The sequence below is a fragment of the Acomys russatus genome, chromosome 6 (genome assembly GCF_903995435.1).
Source record: "Acomys russatus chromosome 6, mAcoRus1.1, whole genome shotgun sequence".
NCBI classification, from domain to species: domain Eukaryota; kingdom Metazoa; phylum Chordata; class Mammalia; order Rodentia; family Muridae; genus Acomys; species Acomys russatus.
Window position 1 is genome coordinate 81,275,224 of NC_067142.1, and position 16,592 is coordinate 81,291,815.

Consider the following 16,592-nt stretch of genomic DNA (forward strand, 5'->3'; position numbering starts at 1 on the left):
CTTAGATGAGTTCTCAGCAAGAAAAGGCTGTTGTCTGCAAGAGTTGGCAAAAAGAGCCTGACATTTCACACTTGGAGAAACCGAGGCTCACGGTCACTCCACATTCCTAATGGCAGACCCTATGGGTGACGGATCTGGGATCCCCTCTGTCCCTCTGTGGCTAGGCTGGGGCAAATAGTTGCTTCATCAGATGCTCTTGGGTCTCCTGAGCATGCTGTGCCCACATCCTCCAAAATGCCTTCACTGCAACAAGGTGCAGGGCTCAGATGTCAGCCACACCAACAGCCACACATCCGGGAAGGTGCTGTCATATCTGCCCTCAGCACTGGCTTACCATTTTCCCGCTGCATGGGGCTGCTCTCCCTGACTTCCTGTGAGTGAAGCTCAGCAATTAGTGAGCTCTGGTGGTTTTTTTTTTTTTTTAATACTTTTTATTTTTTACGTATGTTTATATTATCATACATATGTAAAATAAGCTACATAGAGCAAGAAGAACCACAAAACAATCAGGGATTATATTATAAAGAACTCAGAGGGATTATTAATCTCGTACAGAAGAAGCAGCACTAGATAACGTTTATTATTACTCTTGGGCTTATAACTAAATACTATTTTCCTCCACTATTATTTATTTTCATACCGCTCCCCCATGTGTGAATTGACTCTAGGGTTTCCCATATGCCAGGCAAGTGTTCCACCGCAGACCCAGCTCCCCAACACTCTTACCACTTACGTTGAGTCAGGTATACACTAAGATACCCAGGCTTTCCTTGAACTCACTCTAGCCCAGGTTAGCCTTGAACTTGCAGTACTCCTGGCTCAGAGAAAACACATTACAAATGTGTTCTATGCACACTTCACAGCTGGTATGCTGAGAAATAACCTAGGAGTGACTAATGAAATCATGCTTAGGGAGCTCAGGGAAATGGTTCTTAATGTCAACAAACATGGGCCCTTCTATTTCTCATATTTCCAGAGTATATGATGCATTGCAGACTTGTGTCTAGAGTGCACAGTGATGAAAGAAAGCAGAGCCTCACGTTACAACTTGGAACTTACAGCTCTGGCTTCCTTTGGGTAATAAGGAAGTGTTGTAAGTGTACCCCTCAGCCAGTTCTCAGGGTTATTAGAGCCAGGCGTGTTCTTCCTCTGCCTTATGTAGGAAATACCTGTTCACATGTTACATACACATGTGAGCTCTATACTGTCTATCTGTTCTCAGAATCCATGATAATATATTTTTTTTTAATTCTCTGAGCACTCAAGAAAATCATGAGAGCAATTAAGATAGGAGGAGATCCATCATATGTGATTATAGTAGCACCATTTCAACTCATTGCTTTCATCAACCCGTGTGTTGGGAAATCTCAAGATTCCTCTTCCCCAGGCCCTTTCCGGGACCACCAGTTAAGTCATCCCTATAAATGTACTCATAAGGAATTTTTTGGGGAGAGGGGATATTCAACCAAATGTTCTTACAATGTTGAGAATTATAAAAGGTCTACATATGGCAGATACATTTGACATATCAGTAAGAAATAATCAGAAGTGTTCTGTGTCTCCTTTATGGGGACACCATGAAGTTAATAATTTCACTATTGAGGAAAACTAGAGGTATCTGACATAAGTGCTACACACACACCGTGTGCTTCTCTCAGGCCTGTACGTCAGGTTGCAAGCGAGGCCTCTGTGGTAAAATGCATGTACCTGATGTATGCGCGGACTTGGCACCCTCGGAACCAGCTCTGAATCCTCACAGCGGCCTCGTTCTCTCTTTTCCTCAATGTGTCAACAACACTAAAAGACATTTTAAAAGTATTTCATTAGTAACTAATGTAATTCTAAGGCAAATCAACCTGTTAACCTTAACTTTTAATTTCTTCTGAGATAGTAATTACAATTCAAATGTCATTTTAAAGAAATTAAAATACTAAATTAAGAAAAACACATTTCAAAAAAATGAGCAGTGTTTTAAAAATTAACCTTTCTCTGAGAAGCCATGAGCTTTCAACAGCTTTGCCTATTTTATTTTTATAATCATCTGTTATGCTACTAATTAATTTGGTAGCAATTTTTATTAGGGAATGAAAAACAATGTGCTACTTTGTCAGTATTTTAAAAACATAATTATTTGAACTTATGGTTTAAATGCCACTACACATGTATCATGGGAAGTAAAATGCCTGCATATTTAACTCACTCATCAGTTAAATGAACTGCCTCTAATTCAAATGAATCCATCATAAATTGCCTACTCTGGGAAGGGACTGCTTATATTAAAGAATTCAGTGAGTGGGTCACAGGCTTACAAAAGACAAGAAACTTAATTCTTAGGTTTTGCTGACTTACAACAAAGCAAAAAGTTGAGACAAGACATCTTTATTTATGTATCTATCCAAATCAATGCCATTATTAGCTTGCCTTTCCACTGCCAATTAATAAAGTAATAGCCCAATGGACTGCAGAATATTCCTTTTACAAGCTGGCTGCCATACAGTTAACCCACTCAGTAAGAGGGAATTCATGCCTGACTATAAATCTAGCCAACTACCTGTGGCAGGTGAGGTCATGGAGGCAGATGCTTTGTAAAGAAGAACCTACCACTTACGGATTCCCAAACCAGCATAATCTATAGCTACATTCCTAAACGTATCCTTATACCACAGACAAGTGTAGATCTCACTGCTCATCAAAGATCAGCCAGAAAACCAGGATGTCTGTGGTGAGACAATGTCTTCCTTATAGGACATAAGGGCTGCACACAGGAAACTCCAACAATATGTCACCTAAACAAGAGCTGAACAATTACAACATCAGTTGACATGCCAACACGAAAGGGAGGAAGAGCCCCATCTCCAGAAGAATATCTACAAGCAGTGAATGGCTGCTAAGAGAGAAAGAATCAGTCTTCCACAGGGATGAACTCCTTAATTAGGTATCCAATAGCAAGCGGTCAGTCCTAAAAACATACACAAATGGACAACACTAAGTGGATTCAGCAATTGTAGTTACATGTTCATTTATGTGTGTATAAAACAAAAATAAAGAAAAACGACCATGAATTTGAGGAGTGGGGAGACATGGGAGGAGTTGGAGGGATGGGATATAAACATACTACACACACTATAATCATTTTAAAAGACACACTCTATGTATTATCTTCAATTAAAGTGGTAATCAATCAAGGATCTTGAGCTGATAGGCATACAAAGCACACTTTCCATTTGTCAATGACCCCCCCATAGCTTTTCAATGCAGTTAGAATGCACGTTTGTGAACAGAAGCTCATCTACAAAGACACATCAAAGGTGCCCAGCAGTCACATGTATCTAAGCTCTGGTGACTTCATGACAGGTGACACAGTACATACATATGTAAAACACAGCCTTGTCACTAAGGTCAAACAACAGGACAGCAATTATATTTGAATTTGATGGATTAGAAACAAAGTAACCTTAGAATTAACCATTTGTAACCTTACATTAACAAGTTGTAACCTTAGAATTAACCATTTGTAACCTTACATTAACAAGTTGTAACCTCACATTAACAATTTGTAAAGCTCCCACAGTATTAGCACAGCCACAAATCTGGTAAGGTATTTCTTTTTTTTAATTTAATTTTATTTATTTGTTTTAATTTTATTGAATGTCTATAATTTACATGCTATGCACCAAAAAATCCCTCTTCTCCCTCAAGTAAAATAAAACAAACAGACAAACAAAAAATTTTGTCACAGAAGCTGTAGCCTTTTGTCCACATATGCTTACTTTCAAATGTTCATTACTATGAGTCATGGGTCTGGTTGGAGGCCTACACTATCGTTACTGGATCCTCACTGGGACTGCTGTCGAATATCCCATTGTTGCCGTGTCTAGGAGATTCTTAATTTTTGAATCTGCAGGTCTGGCCCGTTCCTGTGTTCCAGCAGGTCATACATTGGGTAGATGTTGAGGTGAGGTTCACTCAGAGCCCTGGATCAGTGCCTGTTCCTTTGTCATGATGACAGGGCCTGTTCTCCTGCTCCCATGTCCCCAGGGTAGGACCCACTCATCATGGCTGGGCTGGCTCAGGCACTCCTGTGTCTTCAGGGCAGGGCTGGTTCACCTGCTCCCTTGTAATCAGGGCAGGGATGGCTCACCCACTCCCATATCCCCAGGGCAGGATCTGGTAAGGTATTTCAAGACAGGAATCAAACATATTTTTTTAAATTAAATATAATACTTAAATGAATGGATCAGTAGGTATAAATTATGTATTCTTTTAGGATAGTTTTTTATTTTCTAAAGTAAAGAATTTTATAAAAATAAATCATAGACTGGAAATAACAGTAAACAGTAGTCTGCATTTTTATGTGGCCTTGTGTGCTCATCTGCGCATGTATGTGTTTTCATGGAGGTGCAGATACAAGTGAGTGCAAGTGTGTATTTATGAAGAGGTCAGTGGTCAGCCTCTGGTGTCATTCCTCAGGTGCCAGCTTTTTTGAAACAGTGTTTCTCTTTGACTAGAAGTCCATGAGTAGGCTAGGATGGTGGCCAGCACACCCCAAGAATCCTTGCCTGCTGCTGCCCCATGCTGAGCCACCAATCATGGCACTGAGGCAAGAGGCCCTGTGAGGTGTTAAGGAAGCACTCCTGCTGTGCACTGAGTCTGATGTGGCTTCCAGAACCTTCCTTAATGAAAAGGCAATGATGAGTGTGTAGTTCCTGCATCCCCAGCGGGTCCACCCTTGGCCACTCTTCCTAAGGGCCCACCAATCCAAACTCACAACACTGGAAGAATCTTAATGATGCTTCTGAAGAAATACAAGATAGAGAAAGTTGTAAAGAAACTCAAGCGCCCCAGCATCTGCCCCAGGGAAGGCTGGGGCAGTGCAACTGCACATGGCTAGCTGAGCCCACGCCAGCGGTCTCACCAGTTTTCTAACTATACCAAATGACTGCTAGTAGAGTTTTGTTTCAATAATATAGCATTGTACTATAAACATTGAAACAGGAGGATCGACCTAGTGACAGATGCACTAGTACAGAAACAATATAGAATGTAATGTTCTTCTTGCAGAAAATTAAGAATATCAACACATCTGAAATGGAAAAAGCATAATGATGAAAGATATACAGCACAGTATCTTGTGTTCTATTTGTAAGAGGCAGTTTTGCTGAGTGCACATGACACTGCACATGCAGAATTGTAGTTCTGTGCAGAATCCAGAACTCAGGGAATGAAACTTGAGAGGGGAATTATATTAACTTGGTTCATTATATAATAGCTGCATGGTGCTTTTGTAATTAAAAAGTGGGCAAATGAGAGAATCCAATAAAAGCTTAGGAAATTATGAGTCATTTTTTAAGTTTAAGAAAGTTACTGGTCAAGCCAGGCGTGGTGGTGCACATCTTTAATCCCAGCAGAGGCAGAGGCAGGCAGATCTCTGAGTTCAAGACCAGCCTGGTCTACAAAGTGAGTCCAGGACAGTCAGGGCACGCAGAGAAACCCTGTCTCGAAAAACAAAACAAACAACAAAAATCAACAAAACAAAAAATGTCACTAGTCAAATTTCTTAATCCTAAATTGTTTCTCCTTTAAAACTTCAGTAATATTAACTGCAGAGGCACATTTGATAGCCCACCACAGAGAACCTAGTGGGAAGAGGGATGAACAGCATCAACTCAAAGCCAGACCATGGTATGCCAGCACAAACTCCAGTTCCTGTAGTCCTAGAATTCAGCAGGCCAGGGAAGGAGATCTGAATGACGCATTCCAGGACTCTGAAGTCTTCCTAAAGAACACAGCCATACCCCAACTCAAAAACAATTAAATAGACATGTTTAAATATTTCCTTTTAAAATAAATTTGTGCTGCATGTGTATAATTCTGAGTGTATACACACTATGTAGGCACCCATGGAGGCCAGCTGGAACTGGAGTTACAGGTAGTTGTGAACTGCCCTATGTGGGTGTTGGGAACCAAATTTGGTCCTTTGTAAGAGTAGCAAATTGTCTTAACCACTCACCCATCTTTCCAAGTCCACAAATAAATATTACCTACTTAGTTATTATTGTATTATTTTTAAAATGCTATCTCTGAAACTTATGGGAAAACGTATACTGGTTGGGCAATAAATTATTCATTAATTCAAAGCTATTTACCACATAAAACTGTGTGAAGCTAGTATGCTTCTCAAAGACATACACATGCAATTTCTATGTACACGAGCTTCCAAGCTAATATTCCTGAAGATAGCATTAAATAAAATGAGTGAAGAATTAAATACTATATTAAATAATACATTTTAAAAACATTCACAAGTGGAAGAGATTGTTTCTAGGAAAGAACAAGGGAAGAGAGACTTAAAAAATCAGTTGACTGGTTCGTTTATCTTTTTCTTTTTCTTTTTTTCCTTTGTTTTTGTTTTGTTTTGTTTTGTTTTGTTTTTTGAGACAGAGTTTCTCTGTGTAGACTTGGCTGTCCTGGCTTTCTCTGTAGAATAGGCTGGCCTTAAACTTACAGCGATCTGCATGCCTCTGCTGGCATTAAAGGCATGTGCCACCATGCCCAGCTAGTTGACAGATTCTTAGAGGATGAGCACTTCTAAGCAGTGTAGCTCGAATGCCAGGCATGAGATACTCCTTAGGTACCTTGGATTAACATAGCAAAGAAACATGTCTCAGCTCTCTTCTCCATATGCTCATTGCTAGTGCTCTGACAAGAATGGCAGGGCTATCAAGCCAATGGCTCATAGCAGAGACTTAGACTCACTAGTCAGCATTATTTCAGCCTTCATCTTTTAAAAAAGAATCCATTGCAAAAGTCTTATTTCTCAAATATTCTTTTCCCATGGTAATTTATCATCCATTCTACTCATTACATTTTATCTTTTGGAACAAAGTCTCCTTGTGTAGCCTTGGCCTAGAACTATGGATCGTCTTGCCCAATGCCCCTAGTCATGGGAGTGGAGAGAGATGCATCACCACACCTGGGATGAGCGGTCTTTACAACATTTGATAACATCACTTACTTATTTTATTGTGGTGCCGGGCAGCATGTGCACGTCTGGAGGCAATCTGAAGGAGTAGGTTCTCTCCTTGCAACGTGTGGATGCTGACGATGGAACTCAGGTCTTCAGCCTTGGCAGCAGGGTTACTACCCGTTGAGCCCTTATTGGTCCCTTAAATTATCTTTTGAAAATCTAATCATGCCATTGTCTCCTTGGGTGCTTTTAATACCCAACCCCAAAAGACATCTCAAAACCTCCAAATGAAGTCATAGGCCTTAGAATACCAAACAAATCCTCCTTGATCTGTCCCAGAAACAGTTCCCTTACCTTCATCGTTCCACCCTCCCTCATAGTGCTCACAGCCTTCCACACACTAATGATAGCATTCCCATGCTTCAAGGCTGGGCTTACATTTCACTCGCACCTATTGTTCCACACACAGTAAAGTGTCGGATACATTTGAGGAGCAGATGAAATCTGTCAGAGAGATAGAGTGGGAGAAAAAACATGTAAGACTGGAAAATGAAGGCAAAAGACTGTGCTTTCGAGTAGGATACGTACTATCAAGAGATACGGAATTCCTTGAAATCAGCATCATCACTCTGACAAGTGGAAGCACACATCCCCATAGGTTTAGTCTTTGGTTTGTAAAAGTTTTGAATGAAACTAAGTAAGGAAAAAACTGATCCAAGCATAAGATAAAAATATAATGTCATAGAAGTGAATGGAAAGACATCAGAAAGGAAGCCCATGATTCACAGATACCAAATGCTATGAGATGCCATGGCAACTGTGGAAGGGGCTACAGGGTAAAAGGTAAAAGGAAGTCTTTCATTTTTCTTTTAATATCCTATGAGTTAATAACATGATGTGATTAAGGAAGCATATAAAAATGTCATTTATGAGCCGGGCGTGGTGGCGCACGCCTTTAATCCCAGCACTCGGGAGGCAGAGGCAGGCGGATCGCTGTGAGTTCGAGGCCAGCCTGGTCTACAAAGTGAGTCCAGGATGGCCAAGGCTACACAGAGAAACCCTGCCTCGAAAAAACAAAAAAAAAAAAAAAAAAACCAAAAAAAAAAAAATGTCATTTATGACCCACACAACTACAGTGTCCATTAGAGCAGTAAGCTCAAAGGCGGCGGAGGATAATTCCATTCAATAAGGTAGCTATGAGATAACCCCCAAGATATAGGAAAAGGCCAACTCTTCTTATTAGCCATTGACCATCAACTTCTAACGTGACTCTACTAGGTTTTCTTCATACTTAAATACAGTCCATTTAAATGACTGAAAACATTTCCCCTTCCTTATCAAGTTAGCAGATGTCTGCCTCTGCAACAAAGAGAAACGGGGATAAGGTACACAGCCTCACCAAGTGCTTGTTTAGAGTTTACACATTAGTTACCATGCTCAACTGTTTGTGTACTACACATTGAATTCATGAGTCCCTTCTGTCACCAGACATGCAGAAGATAAGCAGCCAAGTTCACAGCGTTTTGAGTTTGTTCTAAAAATCTCTCCTGGTGACACCAGTCAAGTGTCAAATTAATCTGTTTCTTGAGTATTAACAATAATCTATATAAACAGAATGTATGCTGTATTAACGTATATATCAAAAAATGGAAGGAACACTTTTAAAGTACTAGTAGCTAACATAGCACTAAGTTTTAACTTATGCACTGAAATTTTATTTCCATGCATATTTTTTCTGTTGTCCTTTTAAAACACTGCTTCAAATGACATTTACATATACTTTGGTTAGCAGTGGGATGCTGAGTGCTACCACAATATGTCATGAACCACTAGACGTTTTATGTTGAAAATGAAAAACTGTGGGTAACACTTTATTTTAATGGTAAAATAATTAGTTCCAGATTATAATGAAAATCCTATAGCAGTGAATAAATTATGACATCTACATGGATTTGAAATAAATTTATTATGATCAGTGTTATCACAGTGAATACTGAATGAATTAGTAATGATAAAAGATCCAAAGTATTAGCAGCAATGCAATAAAACATCAAGAGAAAGCAGGAAGTTTCTGGTCACTTTGTCATCAAAGTAACTCTGAATAGCATGTGTGCACGTCAGAGTCCAGGAATTAACTGGCAGTGAATAAAAAAAAAATGAAAAGAGTATATGGTTAAGTATCTTTCCAGTAACATGAAAAATTGCTTTTATATATCTACAGACTGGACTCAGTCTGACCCACATATATTAGCTATGAATAAATAAATGTTAGATTAAAAATCCAATACTCCTCCTTCCTCATTACCAGACAATGCATAACTGTATTAGACTGTACAAATACTATTCCAACACTGGCTGGTCTATGTTATCCGATGTTTTGAAAAGTAGAAAGACTGTTTTGCATATGATTTTTCTGGTCCTTAAGGTTTTTAAGCTCCTTAAAGGGATAAATTATACTTAATCGATATTTTATAATTATCACTGTGTATCTGATAAAAGGCACTTGGTGCCAATAAACAGGGCTACTCTTAGGAACTGGGAGCTTCGTCTTTGTTTCTCATTAATAGTCTCATTGCTGCTGCTGCTGCTGCTGTTATTTAACAGGGTTAGAGAGTGTGAGGCTGCAAGGCCCTTAATATTACATCATAAACTAGGAGACATCACAGTTTGCCAAGAGGGTTTATACTATTAGTGTGTGAAGTATCTTTCATTTACGATTGTTCTTCACCCCCCTTCGTTTCCTAAACAAATCTATAGGTAATGGGTGTGCAAAGCAGGGGCACCTGCTGCACTTGTTACAAAGTGGTAATGTCCACTGGGCTGTCAGTCTGCAGGGGAAGAAGAAGACCCACATACTGGGTCTGAATGGGGTAGAATGTCTTAGTGTGAGCCTAGAAAGGAATCTCCTCTGGCAAGCTGAGGAGGACACTACCTGTAAGGGCAGGCAGCATAGCTACTCCGACCCCAAATGTTGGGAAAGGCATCCCAGCTGGCAGGAAGATGACAGTTCAGTGTGGGAGAGAGGGACCACATGAGAAGGGTGTCTAGGTCAGAGAATGGGGTCCCCGCTGTGGTAAGTGGAGTTTGGTTATGCCATCAAGGAAATGAGGGGCAGGCTTCTCAGAGCTGGAAAAATGAAGAGAAGTCAGGTATGGTGGTGCATTCCTGGGGTACCAGCTATTGGGATGTGGACAAGAGGAATGCTGGAGCTCAGGAGTTTAGGAGCCACAGAACACTACAGAATGAAACTTAGGGTGCTGAATAGGAACAGTTTTCAAAATTAACTCATGGCTTTTAACATCCATGCCAACTGACACAGAAGTCAACACAGATGTAAAATGTGTCTTAGTGCCCTAGCTTTATCCATTAAAAATAACCATCCCCTGAGACACCCCCAATGACAAGGTGAATTTACTAAAGGGAACAAGAGTTCCTTGGGAAAATTATGGAGGCCAGGTTACTTTCTTTTCCCAGATAACAGGGATGTTTTGTGTGATCGGGACACAACAGAAAGTATGCCATGCTTCTCTTTGGCCAATGTTAGCATTAAAATATATATAGAGAGACAGGGATGTTAGCTCATTGACCAAACAGGACAGTATGAGCCCACACTGATAACAAGTACATTGACAGTGGGATGAGGAATAGAAAATACAGTTCCCGGGTACCTGCTTTAAAACACACTCTTTAATTAAAAGGGAAAGAACTATTCTAGTGGAGCACAGTCATCTTAGTCACCTCCTTTGTCAGATGGTTGAAATGAATAAATACCACCAGCAACAGGACAACTCAGGAACATTTGGAATCTGGTCAGTACAGTGAGAGGACCACAGTGTCACACTTAAGCCTTTCCTCCCCAAAATATGTGCCCTGCATCCAAGCAGGGAAAGCCCAGACAGATTCTACAGGACAACTTGTAGTCTTCAAAAGTCACAAATACAATACTCCACATTCAAGTTAACTAAGAAAGAAAGACAAATAGGACCCTCTAACATTTTAATTTTTCTTCAACAATTTCATACATGTATACAATTAATTTTGATCACTTTTCATTTCCCATTACCTTCTCTGATTCCTTTCCCTTTCTCGTAGATACCCTTTCTCTTCCCCAAACAGTCCTTTCCCAATTAAAACCAAACCAAACTAAATCAAAACTACATTGAGTTTAGTTAGTGCTGCTTGCAGGGTCATGGGTTGGGTTTACTTACTAGAGTGTGGGTAGCTTCTAAGTGGCTATACCAAGGAAGAAAAGGGTACCACCTCCCAAAGCAACTATTAAAACGAGTGGGCACATAGGATTCTTTAGCTATAATGATTGTGAGGATGTAATCTTGTTTTAGGTTGCATACATCTTCCAAAAATGATTAATAAAGCTGGCAAGGCTTGAAGGGAAATCTAGAAGTATAAGCCAGCACTCACTTTCTGGTGCTGATGCTTGGATTATGGTCCTATAGGGAATGTTCTCATGTGTGAAAAATGTTCATAGTGATGCATCAGTAGGCAGGAGTTGCAAATTTTTACCTTGCAAGTTTGATATTCTTTTGAGTACTCTGTGTGTGTGTGTGTGTGTGTGTGTGTGTGTGTGTGTGTGTGTGTACTTTCAGCAAAATTTAGTTTCAAATATGTTTTTTAATTTCTAAAAGTTTCATTTTTTTCTTTTATTTCTTCTAAAGTTTTGTTATAGTCATGCTTTCCTCTTGATGTGTAAATACATTGGAAAAGCAACTTTAAAAGCTTTATCTAATTGTATCATTTTATATTGCTGGGTTTGTTTCTACTTGTAGAATTTTCTCTCTCCTGATTATAGGTCAGAGTTTGCTACACTTGTGCCCTCTCACCCAACCCCAGGACTTAATGAATAGATACTAGATAATACACATGCTCTACTTTGAAGAGGTTAGAGTTTTTCCATAAATCACCTCCAGGAAAAAACAAACTGTTATAGTTATTTTTTTTTATAACTGTGTTTCTCTTATTTTTCTCTCTTAAGCTGGCTATCAGAGAAATAACTGAGACTCTTTTATATTTGTTTATAAGGCTTTACAACACAATCTTGAGCAGTTTAAGTCTGTTTTTAACCCTCTTGACTTTATCTTTGCTAAAATACCCAAGTTACTTGCTTTTTAGTTTTTTCTTTGCTCCAACTGCATCTTCTCCATCTCTCCTGCACCTCTGCCTGTGGCTGCATCCCCTACTGAATCCTCTACTTTCTCTTCTAACTCTCCTCCCCTACCTGCTATGGAGTCCCGCCCTATTCTCTCCCCTGCTCAGCGACTGGCTGTAAGCTGCTTTATTGAGTACAAGGGGACACCTGGGGAGCAGAGTTTATACAACACTGAGACAGGACATTCTCAGAACAAGGCTTGCAACCAGCTATGGGGAATATAGAAATCAGCATTTGTCTCACACAGTAACTTTATGCCAACAACAAACAAAGAAACAAAAAACAACTAGGCTGCTTGCCTAGCCAAGCTCATTTTTTTTTGCTTCTTTGAAATCAAATCCTACATTAGCTACTGTACTGTGCCTAAAACTCATTGATTTTTTAAAAATGTAATCCAGTTTTTCAAGATTAGGGCCAAAATTTCTACCAGTCATATCTTTATGCACATTTTAATATTGGTTCCAAAACAAAATTTTTGTCTTAAAACATATTTTTCTTATTTGTTCATTTCACAAATAGTTCATGATTATAAAATGCTCAATATGCAAGTAAGGAAAAAACCTATACAAATAACTAAGACTACCTCCCTGATGCTCCAATTTTCAAATTCTAAAATTTTATGGATCATTTTGTTTCTTCCCAGATCCATATTTAGGAATCTATAAATTCCTATATTCTAAAATTGACTTTATTCATTTTTAATCTTACCTTGTCTCAGTTTGTTTCATATCATGATGTGCAGAATTTATTCCTTTGGGTGCTTTTTAAAGCCTACATTTGCATGTACATTTGAGTGTGTGTGTCTCACATGCTTGCATATGTGCACATCATGACAAGGCTGTGGACATCAGAGGACAACTCACACGAGTTGTTTAGTCACTTCTCTTCTTCCACCATTTGGTTCCTGGGGGTCAAACTCAGGCCATGACGTTTGGAAATGGGTGCCTTCACCAGCTGAGACATCTGGTCAGACCAATTTATCCCTTTTCAAAACTGTTGTGCATATACAGTCCTTATAAAGAGATACAAATTAATCTCAGTTTTTTCTTACAGAAATTTTTAATGAATGCTTTTGCATGAGTACATTATACATAAAATTATCTTGTATAAAAGTTGTATACATGAGTTCATTTCTATATGGACAGTAGGAAAGTGAATTTTTTGAGTCAAATTGCATGTATTTTGATACTATAAAAAATGGCAGGTGTATTTTCAAATTATGTTGCCTAACTGTGCATTGTCTGTATTCTGCAATATTATTCATTTATTATTTTTTCTTTTTTGGGGGTGTTGCCATTTAATTCACACTAGCCTCAACTCTATTCCTAGCTGAGGACAGACTTCACTTCCTCATCATCTGCTTCTGCCACACTGGTGCCTGGTTACAGGTGTGGCCTCACACTGCATTTCCAAATCCCTTTCTCTGGGTGCTTTAGGGTATCATCAGTAAGAAGATTATTTCACTACTTCTTTTACAAGTTTTGCTTGTTTGCTTTGTGGCTAGTCTCAAACGCATAAAGATCCTGCCTCATCTTCCTAAGTACAGGCATTCTAGATGTGAACCACGATATCTGCCTTCCCTTACAACTTTTGTGCTTTTATTTTACTATCTTGAAATATTGAATAACTATTAAGGAAAGAATAAACTATTCATTAAATTTTATTGAGACAATCATATTTTGATCCATCTCAAGCAACACATACACATAAATGCATTCATAAAACAAGGCAAAAATGACGTAAAACTTTAATTAGATTAGAAGCAAAAGAGGAGAGTTGTCATTGTTCACTGGGAAAGACTATTCCAAGAAAAACTAAGATCTTGAAAAGCTAGAAGAACATATTCACTATTTGACTACTTAAGACATAAATACCCTACACATACGTAGTAGATGTACAGCTTGGTCAACATATGGGTCTCCTAACAATGGGAATAGGGGCTGTCTCTGACTCCGATTTTCTAAATAGGGTTGCATACCTCTGGATCCCTTTCTCCTAGCTGGGCTGCCTTGTCAGGCCTCAGTGGGTAAGGATGTACTTAGTCTACTGTGACTGGAGGTGCCAGGATGGGTTGGTACTCCTTGAGGGGGATTAGGAGGAAGGATGTATGAAGGTGGGATGGAGGGGGCTAGGATCAGGATGTAAAGTATTTAAATAAAATAAATAAATATTTAAAAAGAAATAAAATAAAAATTTAAAGGCCTGGAGGTTGTAGAGAAACTTTACTCCAGCAACATGGCTTCTCTGATCACATTCAAAGACCTTCTAGAGTCTGTGTGATCGGGCTGGAATGCATACATGCCCTTACTACACGCCTTTAATTCCAAACAATGAAGTAAAATTAGTTTGTAGAAGGGAGCTCACATGTTTGTAAGTGATGTCTAACTGAGAGGCAAAGTGACTAATCAAAGCAAGATGACAGAATAGGATACATCAACTTTCACAAGGACAAAGAGGAAGGAGAGGTGACATAAGAGGGAGAGAGGAGGAAGATGCTTTACTTGGACAGTTTTACAGACAGAGGTTTCAGAGAGAGAACAAACTAGACACACATGAAGACAGATGAGCCAGAGAATCAGAAGGAGCCAGAAAATTAGAACAGGTTACCAAAGTTGGTATTAGGCCAAGCAAAGCAATTCAGTCAGTAGTTGAGAGAAGCCCGTTTGAATCAGTCAGCTTGAAGAGGCGTTTGAACCAGAAAAGCTAAGTCGAACTAGCCAGCCAGAGTTCAGAAAGAACTAGAAAGTGTGAACTTATTCAGAAGTAAGTCTCAGAGACTGAAAATATTCTAGCCCTAAATTAGATTGTATGGAGGCTAGAAGCTTCCAGGAGTAGGCCTAGGTTAGCAGATGGAGGCAGTAAGCCTCAGAGACAATGATTACATCAGGCTAATAAAAGAAACATTTCTAGGCAGTGTAGCATTTGAGTGCTTTCCCATACTCTAAGGGCCCTGGGTTCCATTCCAAGTATAATCCCAAAAGTAAACAGAAAAACTAGTAAGTTAAAAAAGAAAGTAGCAAACTGGTGCAAAACCATATCAAAATCAAAGCATCCAACTTCCTGGTGCTGGTTTAGGACTGGGCAATGAGGCGTTGGGAAGGTTCTAAGAATAGTACATGGAGAGAACATTCATATAGGCTGAAGTAGTCAGAAGGAAACTGATGTTAGAGGCTGCAGGGTTTGAATATGAAGTGTCCTTATTATTCATGGTCTGAATGCTCAGGGTGCTGCTATTTGGGGAGCTCGTGAAAATTTTAGGAGATAGGATATAGCTTAGCGGCTATTGGTCATGGGGATCCCTTCCCAATATATTCCTTGCTTCCTGTCATGCTTTCTGCTTCCTGCACCCATAAAGTGAGGAAACACTTGTGCCACGAGCTCCTGCTGCCCAGGCATAAAAAGCTGCTCTCTCTGAAACCAAGAGGCAAAAAAGTAATTCCTCCATTAACTTGTTTCTCACAGGCAATGGGTCACAGTAATAAAAACTGACCTACATTATGCACTGCATGACAATCATCAAGACCATTGCATTGCCTGAATCTACTCAGGAGACTGAAAAGGAAGGAGAGGTCTAGAGAGAACATACAAAGTGCCATCTTCTGACTAAGTGTAGGAAGATATCTTGTAAGTCCAACACAATGCTCATTAAAGTCAAACAGTTACATGCTACAACTAAGATGCTCATTTTGCTTCTACTCTTTTGTCTTGCCTATCTATTCTTTAGATCTTTTTGCCTGATTTGATTTTTATTTGATTACAGATGCACAAATCCAGTGTATATTTCATTGGATAAGGGTTCGTGGATGTTACGCTCAGAGTGTGTTTATATGGCTGAAATGTCTTTTGTCTCCTCACTAGAACATGAACCTTCGCTATGATTCTGAAATTATGTTATGAATAATCAGCAGTTAGTATTTTTCCTGTCTTCCAAGTTCGCTTGTTGAACACACAAGGTATTCTATGCCAGTCTTTAGCAAATATTTTTTCTCCACTCTTTCTGTCTAGACTAAAAATTGTGAGAATCTTTTTCTTTAGTATTCTTAGAGTTATGTTCAATAATATCTAAAAGAATGTGTGGTGGTTTGAATGAAAAAGTTCCCCATAAAGTCCTATGTTTGTATACTTAATCCCTAGCTGGTAGAACTGCTTGGGAAGGATTAAGGAGGGCAGCCTTGTTGGAAGGGGTATGTCATTAGTGGTAGGCTTTGGGGTTTCAAAAGACTCATGCTCACTCTCCTTCCTGCTTGTGGATGAAAAGTTAAACTCTTAGCTACTGCACCAGCGCCATGCCTGCCTGTGTGCCCAGCTCCCCATTATGATGATCATGCACTGTAACCCTCTGGAACTGTAACTCCCAAATGAACCCTCTCTTCTACAAATTACTTTGGCCATGGTGTTTTCTTACAGCAACAGAAAAGCAGCTAACATCAACTGGTACAAAGAGTGGGCTAGCGATGTGAA

General features: G+C 39.4%; 1 protein-coding gene across 1 annotated transcript in view; it reads right to left on the reverse strand.

Annotated features, from left to right (window-relative positions):
- Spata17 (spermatogenesis associated 17) overlaps positions 1–16,592 on the reverse strand; it is a 163,947-nt gene that overhangs the window by 140,683 nt on the left and 6,672 nt on the right. Inside the window, exon 2 of the mRNA XM_051148107.1 lies at positions 1,708–1,797. Within this exon, the coding sequence (XP_051004064.1) occupies positions 1,708–1,797 (90 nt within the window). The remainder of the gene's footprint in view (positions 1–1,707; positions 1,798–16,592) is intronic.